Source organism: Pleurodeles waltl, chromosome 8 (assembly GCF_031143425.1).
Source record: "Pleurodeles waltl isolate 20211129_DDA chromosome 8, aPleWal1.hap1.20221129, whole genome shotgun sequence".
Classification (NCBI taxonomy): Eukaryota; Metazoa; Chordata; class Amphibia; order Caudata; family Salamandridae; genus Pleurodeles; species Pleurodeles waltl.
Window position 1 is genome coordinate 1,508,988,082 of NC_090447.1, and position 21,598 is coordinate 1,509,009,679.

General features: G+C 50.5%; 1 protein-coding gene across 1 annotated transcript; it reads left to right on the forward strand.

Moving 5' to 3' along the window:
- Positions 1-9,842: 9,842 nt before the first annotated feature.
- LOC138248835 (cystatin-B-like) lies at positions 9,843-21,339 on the forward strand. Its single transcript, XM_069202780.1, has 3 exons — positions 9,843-10,015; positions 19,021-19,122; positions 21,070-21,339. The coding sequence occupies exons 1-3, from the start codon at positions 9,944-9,946 to the stop codon at positions 21,196-21,198; spliced, it is 303 nt and encodes a 100-aa protein (XP_069058881.1). The 5' UTR covers positions 9,843-9,943; the 3' UTR covers positions 21,199-21,339.
- The last annotated feature ends 259 nt before the right edge of the window (positions 21,340-21,598 follow it).

Sequence of the window (21,598 nt, forward strand, 5' to 3'; positions counted from 1 at the left end):
CCTTGTTCTGACCCATTTGTCTGCCTTCTTTCCCAATTCTTGGGGAGAGGTCAAATCAGAGTCCACCAAGTACTGGTGCAACAAATCAGACACACAATTATTAAGTATATGCTCTCTCAGGATTGTGTTATACAGGCTTTCATAATCAGTAACTTTACTGCCATGTAACCACCCCTCCAAGGCCTTCACTGCCTGGTCAATGAAATCAACCCAGTCTTGTGAAGACTCCTTTTTGGTCTCTCTGAACTTCATCCTGTACTGTTCAGTGGTTAAGCCATAACCATCCAGGAGTGCATTCTTAAGAACTGTAAAATTATTGGCATCACTTTCTTTCACAGTAAGGAGCCTATCCCTACCCTTTCCACTAAATGATAGCCATAGGATAGCAGCCCACTGCCTTTGAGGGACATTCTGTACAACACAGGCCCTCTCAAGTGCAGCAAACCACTTGTTAATGTCATCCCCCTCCTTATAAGGGGGAACAATCGTATGCAGATTCCTAGAATCATGCTCTTTTGCAGGATGACTATGGGGAATACTGTTGCTTCCACCATGGGTTTCTAAACCCAATTTCTGTCTTTCCCTCTCCACTTCTAAGGACTGTCTATCCAAATCCAGCTGTTGCTTCTTGAGCTTCAGTCTGGTTTGTTCCACTCTCAATCTATTGAGCTCCCTTTCTAACACTCTGTCATCAGGGTGGGTGTGTGGGACATTCCTTGAAACAGAAGTATGGTGAGAATGTACAGAAGGAGAACCATCCCTTACAGAGGGCATCCTAACAGCTTGGTTAACAGAAACATCACTTCTACTATGATGGGAAGGAATACTCTTGCTATGATGTGAGACAACACTATCAGTATGGTGTGACTCTACATCAGTACCAACTATGCTAGGCTGTCTTGTAATGGGCAGGCTAGGAAGTTTCTTTCCTGAATCTTTTTCTAGGGGAGTCACTGGATCAGATTGGGAACCATTAGCTACTTTTTCAACAGATGGGGCACCTCTGGCCTTATCCTGTTCTATAAGCATGTTAACCAACAGTTCTCTGGGGGGATTCTTCCCTACACTTATACCTCTTTCTATGCAGAGACTCCTTGCTCCTTTCCAGCTAAGGTGGTCATACGCAAGTTTGGACAGATCAACAGTTTGGCCTGTGCCAGACATTTTAGAAAGAGTTAAAGTGATAGAAAAAGGAACAAAAAGTTTGTCAGAACTTTTAGAAAGACAGAAAAAAAACTTTTAAAACTTTTAAAGAACTTTTTGAAAGTTTAGAAGTACTTTTCAGCACTTTAGAAAAGAAGTGAGAAAAGAAATGCAAAACCTTTTGGTTAGGTGTACATACACTGAACTTGTTTTGTATATTTTTCTCTTATGAAAAGTACAATGACAAAAGTGGTAAGTAGTTGCAAGCACTTATCCCACCACTGCACAACCAATGTAGCTGGCTTGTAGTGAGTACCTAGGGGTACTTGCACCTTGCACCAGGCCCAGGTATCCCTTATTAGTGTATAGGGTGTTTAGCAGCTTAGGCTGATAGATAATGGTAGCTTAGCAGAGCAGCTTAGGCTGAACTAGGAGACGTGTGAAGCTCATACAGTACCACCAGTGTCATATGCACAATATCATAAGAAAACACAATACACAGATATACTAAAAATAAAGGCACTTTATTTTTATGACAATATGCCAAAAGTATCTCAGTGAGTACCCTCAGTATGAGGATAGCAAATATACACAAGATATATGTACACAATACCAAACATATGCAGTATAGTTTTAGAAAACAGTGCAAACAATGTATAGTTACAATAGGATGCAATGGGGACACAGAGAGATAGGGGCAACACAAACCTTATACTCCAAAAGTGGAATGCGAACCACGAATGGACCCCAAACCTATGTGACCTTGTAGAGGGTCGCTGGGACTGTAAGAAAACAGTGAGGGTTAGAAAAATAGCCCACCCCAAGACCCTGAAAAGTGAGTGCAAAGTGCACTAAAGTTCCCCAAAGGACATAGAAGTCGTGATAGGGGAATTCTGCAGGAAAGACACAAACCAGCAATGCAACAACGATGGATTTCCAGTCGAGGGTACCTGTGGAACAAGGGGACCAAGTCCAAAAGTCACAAGCAAGTCCGAGACGGGCAGATGCCCAGGAAATGCCAGCTGTGGGTGCAAGGAAGCTGCTACTGGACAGTAGAAGCTGAGGTTTCTGCAGGAACGACAAGGACTAGGAACTTTCTCTTTGGAGGAAGGATCCCTCACGCCATGGAAAGTTGTGCAGAAGTGTTTTCCTGAAGAAAGACTGCCAACAAGCCTTGCTAGCTGCAAGTCGTGCGGTTAGCGTTTTTGGATACTGCTGTGGCCCAGGAGGGACCAGGATGTCGCCAATTGCGTCTGGGGACAGAGGGGGCATCGAGCAAGACAAGGAGCCCTCTCAGAAGCAGGCAGAACCCGCAGAAGTGCTGGAACAGGCACTACAAAGAGGAGTGAAATGGTGCTCACCCGAAGTCGCACAAAGGAGTCCCACGTCGCCGGAGGACAACTTAGGAAGTCGTGCAATGCAGGTTAGAGTGCCGTGGACCCAGGCTTGGCTGTGCACAAAGGATTTCCGCCGGAAGTGCACAGAGGCCGGGGTAGCTGCAAAAGTCGCTGTTCCCAGCAATGCAGTCTGGCGTGGGGAGGCAAGGACTTACTCCACCAAACTTGGACTGAAGAGTCACTGGACTGTGGGAGTCACTTGGACAGAGTTGCTGGATTCAAGGGACCTCGCTCGTTGTGCTGAGAGGAGACCCAGGGTACCGGTGATGCAGTTCTTTGGTGCCTGCAGTTGCAGGGGGACGATTCCGTTGACCCACGGGAGATTTCTTTGGAGCTTCTAGTGCAGAGAGGAGGCAGACTACCCCCACAGCATGCACCACCAGGAAAGCAGTCGAGAAGGCGGCAGGATCAGCGTTACAGAGTTGCAGTAGTCGTCTTCGCTACTTTGTTGCAGTTTTGCAGGCTTCCAGCGCTGTCAGCAGTCGATTCCTTGGCAGAAGGTGAAGAGAGAGATGCAGAGGAACTCGGATGAGCTCTTGCATTTGTTATCTAAGGAAATCCCCAAAGCAGAGACCCTAAATAGCCAGAAAAGAGGGTTTGGCTACTTAGGAGTGAAGATAGGCTAGCAACACCTGAAGGAGCCTATCAGAAGGAGTCTCTGACGTCACCTGCTGGCCCTGGCCACTTAGAGCAGTCCAGTGTGCCAGCAGCACCTCTGTTTCCAAGATGGCAGAGGTCTGGAGCAAACTGGACGAGCTCTGGGCACCTCCCAGGGGAGGTGCAGGTCAGGGGAGGGGTCACTCCCCTTCCCTTTGTCCAGTTTCGCGCCAGAGCAGGGCTGAGGGGTCCCTGAACCGGTGTAGACTGGCTTATGCAGAAATGGGCACCATGTGTGCCCATGAAAGCATTTCCAGAGGCTGGGCGAGGCTACTCCTCCCCTGCCTTCACACCATTTTCCAAAGGGAGAGGGTGTAACTCCCTCTCTCAGAGGAAGTCCTTTGTTCTGCCATCCTGGGCCAGGCCTGGCTGGACCCCAGGAGGGCAGAAACCTGTCTGAGTGGTTGGCAGCAGCAGCAGCTGCAGTGAAACCCCGGGAGAGGCAGTTTGGCAGTACCAGGGTCTTTGCTAGAGACCCGTGGGATCATGGGATTGTGCCAACTATGCCAGGATGGCATAGAGGGGGCAATTCCATGATCATAGACATATTACATGGCCATATTCGGAGTTACCATTGTGAAGCTACACATAGGTAGTGACCTATATGTAGTGCACGCGTGTAATGGTGTCCCCGCACTCACAAAGTCCGGGGAATTGGCCCTGAACAATGTGGGGGCACCTTGGCTAGTGCCAGGGTGCCTACACACTAAGTAACTTAGCACCCAACCTTTACCAGGTAAAGGTTAGACATATAGGTGACTTATAAGTTACTTAAGTGCAGTGTAAAATGGCTGTGAAATAACGTGGACGTTATTTCACTCAGGCTGCAGTGGCAGGCCTGTTTAAGAATTGTCAGAGCTCACTATGGGTGGCAAAAGAAATGCTGCAGCCCATAGGGATCTCCTGGAACCCCAATACCCTTGGTACCTCAGTACCATATACTAGGGAATTATAAGGGTGTTCCAGTATGCCAATGTAAATTGGTAAAATTGGTCACTAGCCTGTTAGTGACAATTTGAAAGAAATGAGAGAGCATAACCACTGAGGTTCTGGATAGCAGAGCCTCAGTGAGACAGTTAGTCATAACACAGGTAACACATTCAGGCACACTTATGAGCACTGGGGCCCTGGCTGGCAGGGTCCCAGTGACACATACAACTAAAACAACATATATACAGTGAAAAATGGGGGTAACATGCCAGGCAAGATGGTACTTTCCTACATTTAACTACTTCATCCCCCACCCGACCTTCATGCTATCAGATACCCCCACCCAACTCCTCTCCCCATCACTCCAACCCCTGACATATGTCCCACTATCACAAAACACACATCCCAACACCAAGACCTGCATGCAACACCAAAGCATGGACACCCATCACCAATGCATGGCCACTGCACATACCCACACAGACCCCTAAGCAATTAGCACACAAGCACCAACACAGGAATGGAAGCACTGGGGTACTGGGTCACCCACCCATTGCACACCATGGCACACACAGATGCATTAATCATGTCCTTACACCCCTGTAGGACCCCTACCCAACGTCACCGGACAGGAGGTTCCAGCCATGTCCACTCCACCCACAGAAGAGGCCCACAGTGATGACAGCAGTTCTGCCCAACTGGATCAAGATGACCAGCCCGGTCCATCTGGGACCTCAGGACAGTCGGTTCCCCTGACATTGGCACAAGCCACAACAGACCCTCAGCCCTCTGCCAACACCTGCACAGCACCCACCCAGCGGGCCCATACCTCTGTTCCCAGGACACGTCAAGCAGCAGTGTGTCCACCACTACAGGGAACCCAGGCTAACCCACCACCCCAACAACAGCAGGGACCTGGGGGCAGTGGCGGTGGACACACAGTTCAGGGGACAGAAGCCCAGGAACACCGGGGAACTGGAAGGGCTGCTGTGCGACAGGGGGAGGACAGGCCCAGGGAACCCACTCTCCACGAGGCCCTCTCCAACATCATGGGAGCATACCACCATTCCCAGGAGACGATGGCAACAGTACTGGCCAACTTTCAGGAGACCCAGCGGCTGCAGGAGGACCAGTATTTGGGGCTCAGGTAGGAACTCAAAGCCATCAATACCACCCTGGGCACCATTGTAGGGGTGCTGAAGGAACTCCTCAACACCAGGAGGGACACTGTGGCACAACAAGGGGCCCCTGACACTAGCCTGGACGATGAACTGTCCACCACCTCCGCCGGCGCTAGTGGACAGGAGGCACCGCCACAGGACAACGATATAGGAGGCTGGCCTGGCTTGTAGTGGGTACCAAGGGGTACTTACACTCTGTACCAGGTCCAGTTATCCCTTATTAGTGTAGAAGAGGTGTTTCTAGCAGCTTAGGCTGATAGAAGGTAGCTATAGCAGAGCAGCTTAGGCTGAACTAGGAGACATGCAAAGCTCCTACTATACCACTGGTGTCATATGCACAATATCATAAGAAAACACAATACACAGATATACTAAAAATAAAGGTACTTTATTTTTTATGACAATATGCCAAAAGTATCTCAGTGAGTACCCTCAGTATGAGGATGCCAAATATACACAAGATATATGTACACAATACCAAAAATATGCAGTAACAGCAAAAGGAAGTAATGCAAGCAATGTAAAGTTACAGTAGATTGCAATAGGAGCACATAGGTTTAGGAGCAACACAAACCATATACTCCAAAAGTGGAATGCGAACCACGAATGGACCCCAAGCACTGCCAAACTGCCTTTCCCGGGGTTTCACTGCAGCTGCTGCTGCTGCCAACCCCTCAGACAGGTTTCTGCCCTCCTGGGGTCCAGCCAGGCTTGGCCCAGGAAGGCAGAACAAAGGACTTCCTCAGAGAGAGGGTGTTACACCCTCTCCCTTTGGAAAAAAGTGTCAGGGCTGGGGAGGAGTGGGACCAGGATGTCGCCACTTGGATGAGGAGACAGACGGGGTGCCCAGCAAGTCAAAGAGCCCTCACAGAAGAAGGCATCACCCTCAGAAGTACCGGATCAGGCACTTAGAAGAGGAGTGAACCGGAGTCCACCCGAAGTCTGAAAAGGGCATCCCACGACGCCGGAGGACAACTCAGAAGGTTGTGCACTGCAGGTTAAAGTGTCGGGGACCCAGGCTTGGCTGTGCACAAAGGAAATCCTGGAAAAGTGCTCAAGAGCCAGAGCAGTTGCAAATCATGCGGTACCCAGCAATGCAGTCTAGCGTGGGGAGGCAAGGACGTACCTCCACCAAACTTGGACTGAAGAGTCACTGGACTGTGGGAGTCACTTGGACAGAGTTGCTGAGTTCCAGGGACCACGCTCGTCGTGCTGAGAGGGGACCCAGAGGACCGGTGATGCAGTCTTTTGTTGCCTGTGGTTGCAGGGGGAAGATTCCGTCGACCCACGGAAGATTTCTTCAGAGCTCCTGGTGCAGAGAGGAGTCCGCCTACCCCCAGAGCATGCACCACCAGGAAACAGGCGAGAAAGCCAGCAGGATGAAGCGATACAAGGTTGCAGTAGTCGTCTTTGCTAAGGGTGTTCCAGTATGCCAATGTGAATTGGTAAAATTGGCCACTAGCCTGTTAGTGACAAATTGTAAAGTAGAGAGAGCATAAGCACTGAGGTTCTGATTAGGAGAGCCTCAGTGACACAGTTAGTCACTACACAGGGTTACACATTCAGGCCAGAAACTATGAGCACTGGGGTCCTGACTAGCAGGATCCCGGTGAGACATATAAAACACACTTACAAATAGGGTTTTGTGGCTAGCAGGGTCCCAGTGAGACAGTGAAAATACCCTGACATATACTCACAAACAGGCCAAAAGTGGGGGTAACAAGGCTTGAAAGTGGCTACTTTCTCACACAATTAGACTCAGAAAAATGACACATATGCCTTTGGAAAAAAAGTGTTTACTACAAACACACATAGGCAAAAGTTACATGAGCTAAACATTGTAAAAACATGATCCGTCACCAGAATGTAAATGCTTACTTTCTTTCCAAAACAAAAAACAAAACAACAGAGAAGCCTGGCCTAAAGGCTGTGGAAAATTCTGTTAAAAGCCGGGCTTGGGGTACAGTGAATTTACTTCTAGTAAGACAGGTCGGCGGTGGTAGCGAGCACCCTACACAGATCTGTTTGTAAGCAGCAAATCTGAAATTCTGGCATAGCCTTTCATCCTACCGAGGTCGATTAGACTCGTGCCACTGGTTTGGGTGATTATAACACGCGTTACTACAGCCACAGACAAGCCACCGGGGTACCAACCACCATGTAACAGGCCAGGCTCGTTACTTTTCTGCTTACTGTGGCTGACACGAAGGGCCATCATTTAAGCCAGGACCTTCATGTGAGAACAGCACTGCTCGTTTTACTGCAATTTCCTTCTCAGTTATCAAACATGTTTTTGTACAACGCAGACACCTGCTTATTCAGCCACTAAGCACTTCACTGAAATTAAACGTGTCATAAAATGCATTACTGAATTTCAAATACAAAGCTAAAACGGCTAAACTCGTCAAAAACTTCATATTTTTAAGCAGTACTAAGAACGTGTGAAAATCAGGCCTGATGTGACACTTAAATGTGTTCAGTGGTACAAAGGTCTGTTCAGCATAAAAAAGACTCTGAGCTTATTCATCTGTTTATAAGAAGGCGTGTCGAGAAAACCCCACTCACAGTGAAATCTATTGGCAAAAGTGCAATTACCTACGTAACCAGCAAAAGTGCAATTACCTATGTAACAGGATCCATGTCATGCAAAGCGCTTGACTACTGCCCAGCGAGATCGCGCTGTGAAAAAAGAGAAAAAGTCATCCAGAAACTAGACGGAAAACATGGAGCCTCGTATGTTTTCAGCACTTGGTTAGTGAGCTCAAGAAGGGATAAACACCGGAAAGGGCATGACGTTTGCGTACCTTTCACTCATGAAAGCAAGCGGATTCTGAAAGGCAAGCCAACGAACCAATGAACGAGACTGACGTGACATGGGCGTGGTTTGAAGCCCAAAGAGAGATTACAACATGGGATGGAGCGCTTTGCGCTCGCCCCTAAAAAGGCTTTAGGGCACATATATGATCGCCATGTTTGCTGCGGTGGGAGTCAAAACACTACATTGTGCTAGAATGACCTTGAGGCAAGGGTGCACTCTGTCCAGAGCCATGGAAAGAGATCTTTCTCCATCCCAAGACCTTCAACATGGAGGCTGAAGCTTGAGGTCTGTACCACGCAGGTGCAACAGAGCGTTTGGTGCCTTCTCCTGGCAGTACCGAACCCTTAAAATACTACACAGCTGTTCTCCTACTCATCTAGTACAGCTCTGTCCATGCCTGTGTGCTCTAGCTCTGCGTGATTATTTTGTGTCTTTATGGGCACACACTATACAAAAGACATACCTACTTGCTTTGCCACTGCTTATTTGTTAGTGCACGTCTTACAATGCAGTCTCTGTGTTCATAGCCAAGCACATGATACCCTCGTTGATGTGGAGCATGGTGTCCTTTCGGCTGCAGTTGATTCACTAGGCGCTAAGGCCCATATTTATGGGAAACTTGCGTGAGTCAGCGCCGCAAGTCTTCCTGCTGCGCGGCCCTACGCCAGTGTGAAAGGGCAGGAATGCACCGTATTCATGAAATATGGTGAATTCCTATCCTTTCACCCTGCACTGGGCTAGCACCAATGCAGGAACCCTTCCACCACGGTGCAAGGGTGTCCTTCCTGCACAAAAACAATCCCGAGAGGCGTTTTCCTCTTTCTGTGGGCTGCAGATGGAAAGAGGAAAAAACAAGGAGAAATGAAAATATTTTTACTCGTTTTGCAACCTCTGGGGAGACATAAGGGTTTGGTGGTACCCCAGGTTTACATCATTAAGTAATTCTGGGGCAGCATCAAAATCCATGGGTGCTGCGGGGAAAAGCCCGCCTCGCTGCCCCTGGAACACCCCGTGACGCAGAGTAAGAGAACACAGCCACGTGCGCTGCGGTGCCTTACTCCATATCTAAGAGGCCATAAAAAGCCACAGAAAGTAAACGGCTTCTGTGCCCAGGTCCATGTAGCCTTCCTACCCCTGCATGTTCACCATTTCCATTTGTGGTGGGAAATTGATTGGGATGAAGAAAAGGGCAGCGATGAAGTCTGGTCACATGCACAGAGGTACTTGCAGCTTTCCTGCCTGATGACTCCTCGAAGCCCAGACACAGTGCTGTGCTTCAGGGGGTGTGGAGCCCATCAGTGGCCAGATGGCCACTGTGGATCCGCTGACCTTCCTCCTCAGAGCAGAGGGTCCACCTGGAGATCAATCAGCAACGACAGCACTTGGGCTTTGGTTCAGAGAGCTGACTAGTGCTGTTCTGGGTCTTGAGACGTGTTTGTTGGTGATCAGCGTGCACTGCCCGGGGGGAAGGCAGCAGATATTGCACCACTAAGCTCTAGGAATGCAGAATTGAGCAAGAACGCCTCTCCTTCGAAAAGTCATTGCAGTTGACACTATAGTCGGACTAGTTCCAGGATGGCCTCAGCCTGGGGGTCTGGTAGAACCTGTCACACCAGAAAACACTGGCAAGTGGGAACTTGAGAGTAGAGCTTCTAGGAGGAGTGCAGAGCCCGGAATGCGCGGAGAAGGGTTCGGCCCTGGAGTATAAAAGCTTACACCCTCCCCGGTGGCATCTGTTGAGTCTCAGAGTCTCTCCTAGGTGTCCTGCCTGCTCAGACTTCCCTGCACTCGCCTGGCCTGAGACTAGCCCCGTCGCCATGTTCACGATTCCAGGAGGATTCTCAGAAGTGCAAAAGGCCACGCCTGCCATCCAAGCCTACTGCAACCAGGTAAGATGGTAACAAGTGACCTCAGCGTAGTTTCCGTTTAAACTAGGGCTGTGCATTTTTGTATTCTAAAGCAAAGTTTGCGTAGGTTCCAGTTTCACCCTCAGTGACACTTGCAAAGTTTCCTGCGTTCACGTCACTTCGGATTGCACATGTTTCTGTGCATTGCGAGGCCGTATTCGCCCCAGAGTGGGATAGTTGTCACTCCAGTTGACTCAGCCAAGCTGGAGCATGTGGGCAGTATTGTTACCTGCAAGTCTGCAGACCTCATCTATGCACAATGTTAAATGTAGCAGAATATTTCAGCAATGTTCTACCCCTTGGGTAGGGTTATCTATGCACGATGGTATTACACTGAAGATTAGTGGTCCTGTTACAAGCCACACCGTATTCCTGGGCAGAAATTGGGCAGTAACACCACACCCATTATTACCGATTCACGGGTGGCGGTTGATCACCTATGGGCCTTATAGAACTGGGAATGACCTGCACATGTTACCACACAATCACTCTATGCCAAACCATAATGTCAGCCTCTGTACAGGAACAGTGTATCCTGGAGGATTTGTGTGTGGTAAACATGTGGTAATAATGCACCAGAAAATGCCGCATGCGACAATACCACATAACTTGTGGTTCCCGGCAGGGATGGAATCTCCAGGTACCAGACCCATCAAGAATGCAAGCTCACTGCTAATGAGGCACATTTTATGTAAGTACATTGTATACAGAACCTTTTGTTCGCGTTGTTGAAGATATAGAGCCGACGTAAAGTGTTGCAACAAGTCACAGTTGTCATGCTCGTGTCAATGCAAAATATCTTAGCAAGCTTTGTGAAGTGGAAAGGCTCCCATAACAACTTTGCCAAGGGGATAAACAGCGGCCATGCAAACTTCCCTCATACACAGCATCAGTGCAGAGCGGCGAGAAGCGGCGTGTGCTTCCTTCAAGTAAAGATCAAGAAAGCAGAAGCTGCGACAAGGACACTGTCCGGGCACTCACAGGACACGGGCAGCAAGGACACTGTCCGGTCACTCAGAGGACACGGGCAGCAAGGGCACTGTCTGGGCACTCACAGGACAGGTGCAGCAAGGGCACTGTCTGGGCACTCACAGGACAGGTGCAGCAAGGGCACTGTCCGGGCACTCACTGGACAGGTGCAGCAAGGGCACTGTCCGGGCACACACAGGACAGGTACAGCATGGGCACTGTCCGGGCACTCACAGTACAGGTACAGCAAGGGCACTGTCGGGGCACTCACAGGACACGGGCAGCAAGGGCACTGTCCAGGCACTCACAGGACAGGAGCAGCAAGGGCACTGTCCGGGCACTCACAGTACAGGTATAGCATGGGCACTGTCCGGGCACTCACAGGATACGGGCAGCAAGGACACTGTCCGGGCACTCAGAGGACACGGGCAGCAAGGACACTGTCTGGGCACACACAGGACAGGTATAGCATGGGCACTGTCCGGGCACTCACAGGACAGGTGCAGCAAGGGCACTGTCCGGGCACTCACTGGACAGGTACAGCATGGGCACTGTCCAGGCACACACAGGACAGCTACAGCATGGGCACTGTCCGGGCACTCACAGTACAGGTACAGCAAGGGCACTGTCGGGGCACTCACAGGACACGGGCAGCAAGGGCACTGTCCAGGCGCTCACAGGACAGGAGCAGCAAGGGCACTGTCCGGGCACTCACAGGACAGGTACAGCATGGGCACTGTCCGGGCACTCACAGGACAGTTGCAGCATGGGCACTGTCCGGGCACTCACAGGACAGGTGCAGCAAGGGCACTGTCCGGGCACTCACAGGACAGGCACAGCAAGTGTACTGTCCGGGCCCTGACAGGACAGGTACAGCAAGGACACTGTCGGGGCACTCACAGGACAAGTACAGCAAGGGCACTGTGCGGGTACACACAGGACAGGAACAGCAAGTGTACTGTCCGGGCACTCGCAGGACAGGTACAGAATGGGCACTGTCTGGCCACTCACAGGGCAGATGCAGCAAGGGCACTGTGAGGGCACTCACAGGACAGGTGCACCAAGCGCACTGTCTGGGCACTCACAGGACAGGTACAGCATGGGCACTGTCCGGCACTCACAGGACAGGTGCAGCATAGGCACTGTCCCGGCACTCACAGGACAGGTACAGCATGGGCACTCGCCAGGCACACACAGGACAGATGCAGCGAGGACACTGTCCGGGCACTCACAGGACAGACACAGCATGGGCACTATGCGGGCACTCACAGGACAGGTGCAGCAAGGGCCCTGTGTGGGCACTCACACGACAGCTACAGCATGGGCACTGTCTGGGCACTCACAGGACAGGTGCAGCAAGTGCACTACGGGGGCACTCACAGGACAGGTACAGCATGGGCACTGTCTGGGCACTCACAGGACAGATACAGCATGGGCACTGTCTGGGCACTCACAGGTCAGGTGTAGCAAGAGCACTGTCAAGGCACTCACAGGACAGGTGCAGCAACGGCACTCTCCGGGCACACACAGGACAGGTACAGCATAGGCACTGTTGGGGCACACACAGGACAGGTGCAGCAGGGACACTGTCCGGGCACACACAGGACAGGTGCAGTAAGGGCACTGTCCAGGCACTCAAAGGACAGGTACAGCATGGGCACTGTCTGGCCACTCACAGGACAGGTGCAGCAAGGGCACTGTGCGGGCACTCACAGGACAGGTGCATCAAGGGCACTGTCTGGCCACTCACAGGACAGGTGCAGCATTGGCACTGTCCCGACACTCACAGGACAGGTACAGCATGGGCACTCGCCAGGCACACACAGGACAGATGCAGCGAGGGCACTGTCCAGGCACTCACAGGACAGGCACAGCATGGGCACTATGCATGCACTCACAGGACAGGTGCAGCAAGGGCACTGTGTGGGCACTCACACGACAGCTACAGCATGGGCACTGTCTGGGCACTCACAGGACAGGTGCAGCAAGCGCACTACGGGGGCACTCACAGTACAGGTACAGCATTGGCACTGTCTGGGCACTCACAGGACAGATACAGCATGGGCACTGTCTGGGTACTCACAGGACAGGTGCAACAAGGGCACTGTCTAGGCACTCACAGGACAGGTGCAGCAAGGGGACTCTCCAGGCACACACAGGACAGGTACAGCATGGGCACTGTTGGGGTACACACAGGACAGGTGCAGCAAGGACACTGTCTGGGCACATACAGGACAGGTGCAGCAAGGGCACTGTCTGGGCACACATAGGACAGGTGCAACAAGGGCACTGTCTGGGGACTCACAGGACAGATGCAGCAATGGCACTGTCCAGGCACTCACAGGACAGGTGCAGCAAGATCACTGCCCGGGCACACACAGGACGGATTCAGCAAGGGCACTGTCCGGGTACACACAGGACACGTGCAGCATGGGCACTGTGCGGGTACATGGAGGACAGGTGCAGCAAGGGCACTGTCCGGGCACTCACAGGACAGGTGCAGCAAGGACACTGCCCGGGCACACACAGGACAGATTCAGCAAGGGCACTGTCCGGGTACACACAGGACACGTGCAGCACGGGCACTGTGTGGGTACATGGAGAACAGATGCAGCAAGGGCACTGTCTGGGCATACACAGGACAGGTGCAACAAAGGACTGTCCGGGCACTCGCAGGACAGGTGCAGCAAGGGCACTGTCCGGGCACACAAAGGACAGGTGGAGCAAGGGCACTGTCCAGGCATTCGCAGGACAGGTGCACCAAGGGCACTCTCTGGGCACGCACAAGACAGGTACACTATGGGCACTGTTTGGGCACTCACAGTACAGGTACAGCATGTGCACTGTGCAGCTACACACAGGACAGGTGCAGCAAGCGCACTATGCGGGCACTCACAGGACAGGTGCAGCATGGGCACTGTCCGGGCACTCACAGGACAGGTGCAGCAAGGGCACTGTCCGGGCACTCACAGGACAGGTACAGCAAGTGTACTGTCCGGGCCCTGACAGGACAGGTACAGCAAGGACACTGTCGGGGCACTCACAGGACAAGTACAGCAAGGGCACTGTGCGGGTACACACAGGACAGGAACAGCAAGTGTACTGTCCGGACACTCGCAGGACAGGTACAGAATGGGCACTGTCTGGCCACTCACAGGGCAGGTGCAGCAAGGGCACTGTGAGGGCACTCACAGGACAGGTGCACCAAGCGCACTGTCTGGGCACTCACAGGACAGGTACAGCATGGGCACTGTCCGGGCACTCACAGGACAGGTGCAGCATAGGCACTGTCCCGGCACTCTCAAGACAGGTACAGCATGGGCACTCGCCAGGCACACACAGGACAGATGCAGCGAGGACACTGTCCGGGCACTCTCAGGACAGACACAGCATGGGCACTATGCGGGCACTCACAGGACAGGTGCAGCAAGGGCACTGTGTGGGCACTCACACGACAGCTACAGCATGGGCACTGTCTGGGCACTCACAGGACAGGTGCAGCAAGTGCACTACGGGGGCACTCACAGGACAGGTACAGCATGGGCACTGTCTGGGCACTCACAGGACAGATACAGCATGGGCACTGTCTGGGCACTCGCAGGTCAGGTGTAGCAAGAGCACTGTCTAGGCACTCACAGGACAGGTGCAGCAAGGGCACTCTCCAGGCACACACAGGACAGGTACAGCATGGGCACTGTTGGGGCACACACAGGACAGGTGCAGCAAGGACACTGTCCGGGCACACACAGGACAGGTGCAGTAAGGGCACTGTCCAGGCACTCAAAGGACAGGTACAGCATGGGCACTGTCCAGGCACACACAGGACAGGTACAGCATGGGCACTGTCCGGGCACACACAGGACAGGTACAGCATGGGCACTGTCTGGCCACTCACAGGACAGGTGCAGCAAGGGCACTGTGCGGGCACTCACAGGACAGGTGCATCAAGGGCACTGTCTGGCCACTCACAGGACAGGTGCAGCATAGGCACTGTCCCGACACTCACAGGACAGGTACAGCATGGGCACTCGCCAGGCACACACAGGACAGATGCAGCGAGGACACTGTCCAGGCACTCGCAGGACAGGCACAGCATGGGCACTATGCATGCACTCACAGGACAGGTGCAGCAAGGGCACTGTGTGGGCACTCACACGACAGCTACAGCATGGGCACTGTCTGGGCACTCACAGGACAAGTGCAGCAAGCGCACTACGGGGGCACTCACAGTACAGGTACAGCATGGGCACTGTCTGGGCACTCACAGGACAGATACAGCATGGGCACTGTCTGGGTACTCACAGGACAGGTGCAGCAAGGGCACTGTCTAGGCACTCACAGGACAGGTGCAGCAAGGGGACTCTCCAGGCACACACAGGACAGGTGGAGCAAGGGCACTGTCCAGGCATTCGCAGGACAGGTGCACCAAGGGCACTCTCTGGGCACGCACAAGACAGGTACACTATGGGCACTGTTTGGGCACTCACAGTACAGGTACAGCATGTGCACTGTGCAGCTACACACAGGACAGGTGCAGCAAGCGCACTATGCGGGCACTCACAGGACAGGTGCAGCATGGGCACTGTCCGGGCACTCACAGGACAGGTGCAGCAAGGGCACTGTCCGGGCACTCACAGGACAGGTACAGCAAGTGTACTGTCCGGGCCCTGACAGGACAGGTACAGCAAGGGCACTGTCTGGGCACTCACAGGACAGATACACCATGGGCACTGTCTGGGTACTCACAGGACAGGTGCAGCAAGGGCACTGTCTAGGCACTCACGGGACAGGTGCAGCAAGGGGACTCTCCAGGCACACACAGGACAGGTACAGCATGGGCACTGTCGGGGTACACACAGGACAGGTGCAGCAAGGACACTGTCCGGCAACATACAGGACAGGTGCAGCAAGGGCACTGTCTGGGCACACATAGGACAGGTGCAACAAGGGCACTGTCTGGGGACTCACAGGACAGATGCAGCAATGGCACTGTCCAGGCACTCACAGGACAGGTGCAGCAAGATCACTGCCCGGGCACACACAGGACGGGTTCAGCAAGGGCACTGTCCGGGTGCACACAGGACACGTGCAGCATGGGCACTGTGCGGGTACATGGAGGACAGGTGCAACAAGGGCACTGTCCGGGCACTCACAGGACAGGTGCAGCAAGGACACTGCCCGGGCACACACAGGACAGATTCAGCAAGGGCACTGTCCGGGTACACACAGGACACGTGCAGCATGGGCACTGTGCGGGTACATGGAGAACAGATGCAGCAAGGGCACTGTCTGGGCATACACAGGACAGGTGCAACAAAGGACTGTCCGGGCACTCGCAGGACAGGTGCAGCAAGGGCACTGTCCGGGCACGGAAAGGACAGGTGGAGCAAGGGCACTGTCCAGGCATTCGCAGGACAGGTGCACCAAGGGCACTCTCTGGGCACACACAAGACAGGTACACTATGGGCACTGTTTGGGCACTCACAGTACAGGTACAGCATGGGCACTGTGCAGCTACACACAGGACAGGTGCAGCAAGCGCACTATGCGGGCACTCACAGGACAGGTAAAGCAGGGGCACTGTCTGGGCACTCACATGACACATGCGGCAAGGGCACAGTGTAGGAAAGTACCATCTTACCTGGCATTTTACCCCCATTTTGACATGTATGTCAGTTTGTTTTTGCCTGTCTCACTGGGATCCTGGTAGCCAGGACCCCAGTGCTCATAGTTTGTGGCCTGAAGTGTATACCTGTGTATTAACTAACTGTGTCACTGAGGCTCTGCTAATCAGAACCTCAGTGCTTATGCTCTCTTTGCCTTTAAATTTGTCACTATAGGCTAGTGACCACTTTTACCAATTTCAATTGGCACACTGGAACACCCTTATAATTCCCTAGTATATGGTACCTAGGTACCCAGAGTATTGGGGTTCCAGGAGATCCCTATGGGCTAGAGCATTTCTTTTGCCACCCATAGGGAGCTCCGACAAACCTTTACACAGGACTGCCATTGCAGCCTGAGTGAAATAACGCACATGTTATTTCACAGCCATTTTCACTGCACTTAAGTAACTTATAAGTCACCTAGATGTCTAGCCCTCACTTGGCAAAGGCTAGGTGCAAAGTTACTAAGTGTGAGGGCCCCCTTGCACTAGCAAAGGTGCCCCCACATTGTACAGGGCAATTTCCCAGGACTTTGTGAGTGCGGGGACACCATTACACATGTGTACTACATATAGGTCAATACCTATGTGTAGCTTCACAATGGTAACTCCGAATATGGCCATGTAACATGTCTAAGATCATGGAATTGTCCCCCATGCCAAATCTGGTATTGGGGTGCCAATCCCATGCATCCCCGGGGCTCCAGCATGGACCCCGGGTACTGCCAAACCAGCTCTATGGGGTTTTCTCTGCAGCTACAGCTGCTGCCACCCCACATACAGGGTTCTGCCCTCCTGGGGCTGGCCAGCCAGTCCCAGGAAGGCAGAACAAAGAATTTCCTCTGAGAGAGGGTGTTACACCCTCTCCCTTTGGAAATAGGTGTTACAGGCTGGGGAGGGGTAGCCTCTCCCAGCCTCTGGAAATTCTTTGAAGGGCACAGATGGTTCCCTCCTTGCATAAGCCAGTCTACACCGGTTCAGGGAACCCCAGTTCCTGCTCTGGCTCGAAACTGGGCAAAGGAAAGGGGATTGACCACAACAACAGTGACAGCAACAAGAGTTGAAGAGTAAACACGAAAATGATAATTGCCTTTCACGCCAACTCAAAAGTACTGGTATCTTTCATATAATCACATGCTTGAATTATTCCATCTAAAGTTTCCAAACTTTGGTAGAAATGTGAAATCAGCAGTGAATTATTCCACCTAAAGTTTCCAAACTTTGATAGAAATGTGAAATCAGCTGTAAGACCTTGCAGCTATATATCATGGAATACTATGTGCAGCCTAGTCCCCCTGATTGTAAGACCCAAACAAGGACCACAATGGTGAAGCGAGGTGGCTCTGAGCATCACTCCCAATGGGTGCTGCACATAGAGCCTTGGAGCCTTGCAGGAGGGTTGTATGAATCCTAGAAAGATACCAGTGCTGGAGAACTGTAGATAACATATATGTTGTTAACTGTGAGTAGAGCCCCTATGAGTGCTACTCACAGATAGAAACATTGACATTCTTAGAAATTGGTACATGTCTGACAATTGACTCTGCACACATGCACAGAAATCATTTCCCGCACAGAGCCATGAATGAGAGCTCAAATTTGTAAAGTACATCTGCTGAACAACTGCCCTGTTAACTAGCTGAACAGGGCATAGGCTGCCCTGAGCAACCAACTACCATGTAAACTAGCTGAGCGGGTCATAGGCTGCACTGAGCAACCAACTACCATGTAAACTAGCTGAGCGGGTCATAGGCTGCCCTGAGCAACCAACTACCATGTTAACTTAGCTAAGCGGGACATAGGCTACCCTTAACACCCACCTACCATGTAAACTAGCTGAGCAGGACATAGTGCTGGAAGCGTTGTGGGAGAGAGATGTATATTTTTGGAGCCCCCAGCAGTCATTATTTACCTGATGTTAAAAGCCTTCTTCGAACGCCCCTGTCTATTGGACATCCTGATTGGAGAGTGCGCTGTTAACTAGGTTATGCATGAAACCTGCTACTTCAATACTTATTTAGTTCTTTTCTGGCAGTTAACGCAAGCATAAGTACGGAGAGCCACATAGAGCTAGTTATTAAGTTAAGACACCATGCATGAATCTTGTTACTCTGCTGCAAGAGTTCTCCATGCAGGGTGCCAGCCAGGTCCCTCCTTACAAGGAAACTGCTTTCATTGTGTGTTTCTGCCCCTGACCGATGGCAGCCACCAGAGAGGGAGCATGGGCCTGTTCATTGCTTCCTATGCAGCTCCTTTTTTATTCATGTGTGAGTCATGGTGTTCCAGAAGTAATGAGAAGGCCACAATCGTTTAACTATTCAACTAAAAGAAATGTTCCTCTTTTTTCTTTTAGGTAAAGGCTGAATTACAAAAAAAGATGGGGACAAACCTCAGGACCTATATAGCCATCTCTTTCATCAGACAAACTGTTGCTGGGGAGAATTATATCGTGAAGGTAAAATCTAAGACAGTGGCATCACACACAAAACCATTACAAATGTGTCATTGGTTTGATACGACTACACAACAACTGAAGCTTGAGAAGGTGTGTCAAAGGTATATCCCAGAGGAACAGGTGCATGTCTGACTTCAGGGTAACCCTTGACTGCATAAAGGTTCATTGCAAGCAAATTTATCCTATGTGGATGCGCTGAAAATCTGGCACAACTCTTGTGCACCTTTGTTATACACCCTGGCTAGAGGGCCATGCAACAAGCTCCTTCACCGGTTAGGTGCTAATGCTGCCTACCGCTTTTATGACACCTGGTTTTTGATAGTTGCAAAAAGTTGACTTTTGACTTGCGACCTCTACGGTGCTGGGGCAGCAAGGTCCTTGGCGTACATGCCGCTAGGGCACGTGCTGTGCTTGCTGCATAGCAGGACCCTCTGTTGAGCGGCCCAGGTGCCTAACCTCAAACACTCCCATGGGAAACCCCAAGTTTGTTGCTGCTACTCAAGCAAGAGTACCTTTTAGCGGAATAGTGTCTGTCGCTGAGGCTTGTCCCATGCCTGACGCTTGCCCATAGGAGCCAGTAAACGAATGATGGTTGGGGCGAGGGGGGGGAGCTATTTCAACTCTGTGCAACGGCTACTGAGTGCATCATGCCTAGCAGCGCAGGGAACTAGTCGAAAACCTGACCTTATTGTTATTATTTTTATTAGTATGGTTAGTATTATTATTATCGTTTTTAATATTATTAGTATTATAAGTATTATTTGCGTTATTAGTATTATTGTTATTAGTATTATTATTAATATTATTATTAGTAGTATCATTAGTATTATTGTATTGTTACCATTACTATTATTATTGTTATTAATATTATTATTATTGTTATTATTATTATTAGAGTTGTTATTATTATTAGTGTTCTTCTTGTTATTACCATTATAATTATTATTCATGTTGTTGTTCTTGTTGTTATTATTATTATTATTATTATTATAATGTTTGTTATTATTATTATTATTACCATTATTTTTATTACTATTGTTATTATTATTATTATTATCTATTATTATTATTATTATTATTATTATTATTATTATTATTATTATTATAATTGAAGTTGTTTTTATTATTAATATGCATCTTGTAGAATGCAACTGTTACCTAAAAACTTGTGCTGGCGCTGATCACTCAAACCCACTTGCAAAAACTGAACAGTCACCCGAAAAATAGACCTCAACCCGGGACCCTAAAGAGCATACAGCCAGGTTTTAAGAGCTTTCCTGAAAGTTAGGGGGCCTGATAAGTGTTCTTGGTTTTTGCCTCAAAAAAGTCAGTTAGACTGTTGCAGAGAGTTTGAGAGTGAATGATAGTCTGAGGTACGCATGGAGGACTGATCAGCGCGTGTCCAATGGAGAACATCTGTTTTTGCCACTTTAGGTGACTGAGGGCCTGAATTAGATTTCGGCGGGCTGGGTACTTTGTCACAACGGTGACGGGTATCCCGTCGACGGAAATATAAATCCGATAGGAAATAATGGGATTTGGATTCTGGTGGACAGGATATCAGTCAACGTTTTGGCGGAGCAACCCGTCCGCCGAAATCAAATCAGGCCGTAAGTATATTTCCTGGTAAAACAGCTTTACTTGAGATAATGAGCTTGTTAGTGAGGTCAACGTACATCTTTCCGCTTTGTAGAACGTGTGGGGTTCTCCCAGCACCAGTGATGAAATGCGGATCCGCGTACTTACGCCTATTGAAATAGCATAGCTGTAGATTCTGTGGTGGACAGATTCACAGGGGAATGTTCTACTAGCAGCACTTACTGCTGGAGGCGTAGAGCTGTCGGGTGCTGTTACTACACCTAATGAAGAATGCATCATATGACCAATTTACCCTCTTTTTAAACCATTGTTGAATAATCAGGTTCATCTTTCTCTCTAATCTTGCAGGTCGATGTTGGAGGCAACAAATGCATACATTTAAAGATTTTTGTACCACTACTTCACACGAATGCACCACCTAGCATGGTGAGTTATCAGCCTTCAAAGACCCTGCAAGACCCCATCACCCGCTTCTGAATCATTATCTCTGTTCAGTCCATCTGGTGTGACACTTACACACACAGTGATCCACTGGAATCTGAAGACAGAAAAATATATTTAGTTTCTTTTTGGTTTTGTGTTTGTACTTTAAACAGAAAATAAAAAAATGCACCTTCACAGAGCATGTAAACACGTGTTTCTTAAGGGCACAATGCATTTTCATTGAGACCTGCCATGGGAATGTTCCTCATCCTTTTTGATAGATGCATTGTAAGGAAACTTGAAAAATCTAATGTGTGTCTGAAACCCTAGAATGTGTGTCTGAAACCCTAGAATGTGTGTCTCCACACATGCGTATGCTGTACATTGCTGCAAATGCTGAACTGGGCCACAGAATGACTTACACCTGGGCCTTCATGACTGCTTTTTAGTTCTC

Excerpts from the sequence above, each read along its gene's own strand:
- LOC138248835 (XM_069202780.1), top strand. The coding sequence starts at position 9,944 with ATGTTCACGATTCCAGGAGGATTCTCAGAAGTGCAAAAGGCCACGCCT. Across the intron at positions 10,016-19,020 it reads TCCAAGCCTACTGCAACCAG|GTAAAGGCTGAATTACAAAA; the intron begins GTAAGATGGTAA and ends TTTTTCTTTTAG. Across the intron at positions 19,123-21,069 it reads GGGAGAATTATATCGTGAAG|GTCGATGTTGGAGGCAACAA; the intron begins GTAAAATCTAAG and ends CTAATCTTGCAG.